The sequence below is a fragment of the Anabrus simplex genome, chromosome 7 (genome assembly GCF_040414725.1).
Source record: "Anabrus simplex isolate iqAnaSimp1 chromosome 7, ASM4041472v1, whole genome shotgun sequence".
Lineage (NCBI taxonomy): Eukaryota > Metazoa > Arthropoda > Insecta > Orthoptera > Tettigoniidae > Anabrus > Anabrus simplex.
The window spans coordinates 113,795,559-113,802,846 of NC_090271.1; the positions used below are offsets into that span (position 1 = coordinate 113,795,559).

A 7,288-nucleotide genomic window follows, 5' to 3' on the forward strand; every position below is an offset into this window, starting at 1 on the left:
AGCGACAACGCTTCTCCCCGGAAATTATGAAATATTACCACGGCCAATGAGCGTACGATGTTTTCCTTCACCTACCAATCACATTTCCTTTTATTTTCTCCAATAGGAGCGCAGAAAAAATAGTGCTGACAAAGAACATTTAGGAAGCCCTTAGAAATTACGAAATTTGTGCAACTTTACGAAACCGGAAATCTCCCACGCCGATGTGGCGCGTGTGGTACAGGATGCACCAGAATTACAATGACAATCAAATAATTTTAAAATCATATCGACTTCAAACAAATTAAACAATTCCAAAATTTACATACTGAGGAAAACCAAAACAAACAATTGAATAAATCCTTTACATACATAATTTATCGCCGTCTTCCGAGTCCAAATAATCAAATCCCAATAATCACAACAAAAACAATAACATTAATGGAAAAAAAGTTCCTTCAAAAATGTGACATAAACCCCTGTAGCATGTAAATAAATCTGTAAGGAACATCCTGGATCAACAAAGTTGGTTTGCAGTGAGTGCTTCTGTGGCCAAGAAGGTAGTGATGAAGAGGTTCATGTGGGTCTTGATAAATAAATAACTTTGTCGAGATGTTTCTTCAATCAATCAATGTCTAAAGGCAATGCCTTGTTGATTCAACCATTGTCTTCTGTCTTCAGCTTGTCATTTCATCTCACAGTAGGAACTACATCTGTTTTGCATCAATACTTGAAGGAATTGCTTCCTAGGTTGACCTCTTCCCTTCTTTCCTAAGATCTTTCCTTCTAGTAGATTGGTTAGAAAGGTATTGCGACACACTGTGTGTCCAATGAATTTAGCTATTTTTTCATGTATTGTTATCATCAGCTGTTTCTTCTCCTGTATTTCTCGCAGGATACTTCCATTGGTTCTTTTTTCAGTCCAATTGACTTTTAGCATTCATCTCCAGACCCACATCTCAAACATTTCAAGCCATTTCCTATCCTGTTCTTGGATTGTCCAAGATTCACATCCATATAAGAGTACACTCCACACAAATGACACCACAAAACTTTTCCTAATCTCAATATCTAGATGTATATTGGTCAGAAGACTTCTTTTATTGCTGAATGCTTGCTTGGCAAGTGCTATTCTTCTTCTTATCTCTTTGCTGCACCCATATTCTTTAGTAGTTCTCTTAGTATGTTATCTGGACCACAAGCTTTATTGTCACTTATTCTCTCAAGCATTGATTCAAATTCTCTTTTTGTGATAACAGGTCCCTTATCATCTTTATCTATATCATTTTCCAGTTCAATATACCATGTTTTATTAGATACATTCCCATCAAATAGTTCTTCAAGGTATTCTTTCCACCAAAGGCTGACTTCATCTGAATCTATTAAGATTTTCCCATTTGTATCCTTTATTATAGAACTTTATTCGCTTTCGGTTACTGGTTTAAGGCTCTGATGTGTCAATGAGCTCTGTAAGTTTTTCCTTCAGCAATAACATTTTCAATGTTCTTTGTTATCTCAGCCATCCATTCCTCCTCCGCTTTTCTACAAAGGGTTGTAATTTGATTTCTAACAAGTCTACTGTAATATTGTTCCTGACTTCTTATGGTATTCTCTCTCCTGTACTGGTTTCTCTTTACTATCAGATCCAATATTTCTCTTGTAATCTGTGGTTTCCTTGGTTCCAAAGTTCTTGTTCCCAGTGTTTCATGAGCTATATTTATCAAACCTTCTTTAATATTTTCCCATTTCGATTCTTTAAGTCTCTCAGCCAATTCATTTGTTTTGTGGGTGAAAATCTCTTTTTAATTGTTGTCCTTTAGTTTGGTCACATCTAGAGGTTTTGTTATTTGATGCCAATTCTTTTTCAGTTGGATATTGCATTTGACCATGACTAGGCAATTATCACTATCAATCTCTGCTCCAGGGTAACTATGCCTTGTTTTAACTTGAGTGTGATATCTTCTCTTGACAAGGATATAATCATTCTGATAACGAGTAGTGTTACCCAGCACTTTCCAGGTATATCAGTGCCATGATGGTACATCAAATAACATGTTTGTCACGATCAATGTACTGATCACAGAAATCAAGTAGTCTCTCTCCTCATTTGTTCCTGATACCCAGTCCGAACTTCCCAATTCCTTTCCAGTCTGGATGACTTCCAACAACAGCATTAAAATCTCCCATAATTATTACATTATCTGATTCCTTTGTCAGATTCCATATTTGGTCAATATTGTCAAACATTTCTTCAATTTCTTCATCTGAGCTCTTTTATGTTGGAAAGTACACTTGAACAACAACTATAGTATATTCCTGGGATTTGTTTTGATTTTTACAACTAGAATCTGTTCATCACATTTCTTGCCCATTTGCTTCTAAGGAGAAGTCCTACTACATTACTTCCTCCACTTGTGCTGCCATTGTAGATCATTCTAAAATCATCACTGTAGAAATCACCATTCCCTGGCCATCCGATTTCACACAACCCCATGTCTTTCACATTCATTGCATTTTTGGCTTCTTCCAGTTTTCTTGCCTTTAGTAAGGTTCTTACATTCCACGCTCCAATGTTCATCAATTCATTCTATGAGGATTTCGCTGGATGACAACCTGAGAAGCCTCATTCCTTCCCCTGCCGGATCTTGGGTTCTTTGCCTCATGTTCAGTAGACAGTACATCTTGCTGTGACTATCATGGTTGTTAATGTACTAGGGAAAAATAATTGAGGTGGTTTCCCGTTGCCTTCTTCACTGTGCAGTAACCAGATCATATCCCAAATTCCAAGGATGCCACGATACGATGCAGCTGTTTGCCAATACAAAGTCAACAGATCGGTCTTTGTATCAACAATAATGACATAGCTGCTGCCACTATATCATGTCCTCAGTAGATCCGCGGGTGCAAGCACCACTCTCATCATGAGCCTCTATTAGCCATTGGAATGTACATTGTTGGGGTTGAGGACTTCCCCATCCAGATCCGTCTTCCACAGAGTACAAAAAAGCCTCTACTCAGTTCAGAGCTCCTCACCCGTGCAAGCTATTTTAAATTGTTTTAAATTATCATATATGGGCTGGTACTTTTTATGAATATGATATAAAGTCAATGATATGTAAGTTGGAGGAGATATTTTATGATTTGAACTACACTGATTTGTTTCCATAGTGCTTTTAGATACTTTTACTATTCTTGATTGGGCTAATAAATTTATGAAATAGGAAACATAATATAAGTGGTGAAGAAATTGATCTAGTTATTATTATTTGAAAGAACATCTTTATACACAGGTTCAGAGGGATATTTTATTTGATAAAGTATATACAATGATTATAATATCAACTTTTTATATTGTGGTGATTATTTCAAAAAATTATATTGTTTATATTTTTACGTGCTCAAGCAACCATCAGCCTTGTCGCAGCCCCTTCGGTATTACCTGAAAGGGGATGACTAAGCCAGCTCGGGAAATTTCCCAGCCCACCCGAGGACATGCCAAGGCACTTTCTCTATTGTTCCCTTCATCTAGTTTCTTCATGCAATTTCTAGAATATATGACGGGAAAGTTCGATCTCCAGCCAAACCCTCAATGTTCTAGTGGCCCAACATCGAGGTAAAAATACAAGGACCCTGCAAGCGAGTTGTTGTTGTTGTGGTAATAATGAAATTGAAATAATAAATAAGGTAGTTCAACCTATTCAACACAAATAAATATGAAATGTAGTATTACATTCCTATTTAATTAAAAGCGGAAGTGGTACCGGTTTCGACCCTAATCTGGGTCATCATCAGCCGAATAAAATGCAAAAAAACAATGCATAGGTAAATAAGAAATTAAAGAGTGAGTCTTTCACAAAAATAGTTGAAGAGGCAAAATATGTTAATGAGGATTGGCACTGTGCAATTTTAAATCGTAAAATCTAGAAGAAGTAGAAAGTCAGTCACTTATAAGAAGTTAAGGCGCGATCTTCTGAATAGTAGCACAACACACGCAATTTTCAGTACTGTCTCATAATGTTTACAAGAAGAGGTGAAAAGTTAAATGAGCTGGGCGAATGAGGCGCAAAGTCACAATATAATTAATAATATGAAGTCAAATGCCGACTGAAAGCACAGTGCCGGACTTTGAGTGTGTTGCGCTGATCTTCAGGAGCTAGCAATTTGCTTCAATCAACTCTTCGACTTCTAAACAATTTTGGGACTTCATATTCATTAATTATAATGTGACTTCGCGCCTCATTCGCTGGCTCATTTAACTTTTTACCTCTTCTTGTAAACATTATGAGACAGTGATGAAAATTGCGTGTGTTGTGCTACTATTCAGAAGATCGCGCCTTACTTCTTATAAGTGACTGACTGTCTACTTCTTCTAGATTTTACGATTTAAAATTGCACAGTGCCAATCCCCATTAACATATTTTGCCTCTTCAACTGTTTTTGTGAAAGACTCACTCTTTAATTTCTTATTTACTTATGCATTGTTTTTTGCATTTTTTTCGGCTGATGATGACCCAGATTAGGGTCGAAACCGGTACCGCTTCTGCTTTTAATTAAATAGGAATGTAATACTACATTTCATATTTATTTCTATTGAATAGGTTGAACTGCCTTATTTATTATTTCAATTTCATTGTTATACATTTCAATACGGAACATTATGAAGTTTTTATCCTTTGTTGTTGTGGTGTCGGAGAGACCAGTGAGTGTGCAACTGGAGACGACAGAACAGAAGTCTGTGCGTTCATGTAATTCTGTGGACTGAGGATCACTGTGTGAGCCAGAGAGGAAACACGCTATCGTGAGTTCAAGGATAAATGGACCTGCCTTAATGTTCACTGTTGTATCATCCTGTGGTTGAATACTGTTGAGCTGTTTAGTTGTTCACTGCATGGAACTGTGTGAAGTATTGGACTATGCGTGGAGTCGAACCAACGAACAGTCGTCGTGTGTTATATAGCCAGTGGCACTGTGTTCAAATCCAGCTGTCAATGCAAAGCGGCTGTAGGAAGTGACTGGACTTTGGGAAAGTGAAAGTAAGGATTATAGCTGTTCCCAGGTAACAACTGGCCGGGACTCCCTGGTCTGTGTACAGAAGAGAGATTTGTAAATAGACTGGTAATTAGTGGCCACTCATAACTGGTTAGAATATTTTGTGTGTGTGTGTGTGTGTGTGCGTGTGCGTGTGCGTGCGTGCGTGTGTGTTTTTGATCATTTCTTTTCTGAAATTTGCTTTACATCTCACCAACACATATAGGTCGTACGGTGATGATGGAATAGGAAGGGGCAAGAAGTGGGAAGGAAACAGCCATGGCCTTAATTAGGGAACAGCCCCAGCATTTGCCTGGTGTGAAAATGGGAAACCACAGAAAACCATCTTCAGGGCTGCTGACAGTGGGGATCGAACCCACTATCTCCCAGATGCAAGATAAGGATACAAGGTGTTGGCTTTGAGACATCAATAACTAGAAAGTCAAGCTGCTAAAAATGTACATAAATGCCATCTGTAAGAAGTATAAAAAGAACATGATACTTCTAAATCTTACCTGTAAAATGAATCTGCATATTGTAATTTGTCAATTATCCTCAGGTTCTCCTTTTCCTCAATATATAAAATCCATATTTTCCAAGCAGACTTTAACATTTTTATTGTGTAATGATCCGTTGCTTCCAAATTCTTAAGTGCTTTCTCCTTCTTCATTTCAGTGAAGATTTTCCATTTATGAAAAGCCTTAGCCTGTTAACAGAGAGACACATAATCAAGAAAAGCCTTTCTAATGATAAAGCACTGCCATTCAACAGATTACTACTTTTAATGTACTATGTTGCAATTTGAAGCTGATTTTACATCTTAACCAGTTATTAATTACAGGATGTGCAATTTATTTTTCCCCACAAGCAAGCAATGAGATACTCCTATATGTTGATTTATGTAGCACTGCTTGTCAGTTAGGAAGTGCGTTATACCTAGGTAGATATTGTTAGGGAGTGATATTCTTAAATTCCTATTCAGAAACTTTTAAGTATTAGAATATAACCAGTATTACTCGCCATCATTCCAAGGCTGCCTCAACCTCCTGATATGATTTGCCAACCAAGTCTGACTACCTGATGGAGCAGTTGATGACAGTGTTGAACAGTGCCGGACTCAGTGCCAACCCCTGATGTACACTAACATCAACAAGGAAACTGAAACACCTGCAGTGGTTTTCACCATAGTAGATGGACACAGGTACATATCTTGGATCATCTTCACATACACTTCAAGAACAATATCTCTAGGAACACTTCACTTTCTGAGATTTAATTTTTTTAAATAATGCTAGAGGCAAAATAAGGTGAAGGATGTGTCATTTCTTTGCTCTTGAGATCCTGAAACATAAGGGGTATTTGTCAGGATAAAAACCCAAGCTTGGATTGGTATGACATGTCATGATGTTTTCATGTTTTTCTGCTTTTCTGCTTTTCTGGCACCTAGTAATAGTAAAATATAATACAAAAATTTATATGCAGGCACCCTAATTGGTGTCAAATTAAATGACTGCACAAGATCATCATCATCATCATCATCATCATCATCACCATCATCATCATCATCATCATCACGCATCACAACATACATCATATCTGACTTCCAACTACAGATGGAAACTTCTGCTGTCTTGCTAGATGAAGGTTCCCATTCATCCCCTATTTTTCCGGAACAGTTCTGGCAGCACAGGAAGCTACCTTCCCTCATCATACTGCTGTTCACAATCACAGCTCTAAGTCCATGGACTGAACAACAGTCATTGTGAAAAAGTCTTTTCAATGATAAGCTAAAATATTCTCAAACAAAGAGGAAGGCAACAATCATAAATGTTTTTGAGCCAATTGTGGAAAATCAGATCAATGAAAAGGTAAAAAAGAGAAAGCATATTTCATATCAGTGTTAAGTGGCTTATCCAACCATTTGGATAAAAATTTAGTGCTTCTTGTGGTGAGACATTATCATTCGGATAAAAGGTGTGAGAGTGAAGGTGTTGGAATTAGTAAATGTAGGTGGTGAAACTTCAGAAATTCTGTTGGTTTTTTAAAAGATTTTAATGTGTTACACAGGTGTGTTACTCAATGTTACACAGGTGTTGCTGTGCAGAATCAATTACAGTTCTCCTTGAGAAGGTTATTGCTATATCAGCAGACAACAAATTGGTGGAAAGAAGAGCAAGGAAAAGAATAATTTTTAGTTTAAAATGCAAGAAAAAATGGTGAATAATTTAATTGGCATTGGTTGTCCTGCACATGAGATCAATGATGTGCTGCAGACTGCTTA

General features: G+C 37.2%; 1 protein-coding gene across 1 annotated transcript in view; it reads right to left on the reverse strand.

Annotated features, from left to right (window-relative positions):
- Positions 1-6,715, reverse strand: part of LOC136877724 (protein SFI1 homolog) — a 40,434-nt gene extending 33,719 nt beyond the window's left edge. Inside the window, exons 1-2 of the mRNA XM_068228721.1 lie at positions 6,524-6,715; positions 5,523-5,713 (exon numbers count right to left, since the gene is read on the reverse strand). Of these exons, the coding sequence (XP_068084822.1) occupies positions 5,523-5,713; positions 6,524-6,715 (383 nt within the window). The remainder of the gene's footprint in view (positions 1-5,522; positions 5,714-6,523) is intronic.
- Positions 6,716-7,288: the final 573 nt, after the last annotated feature.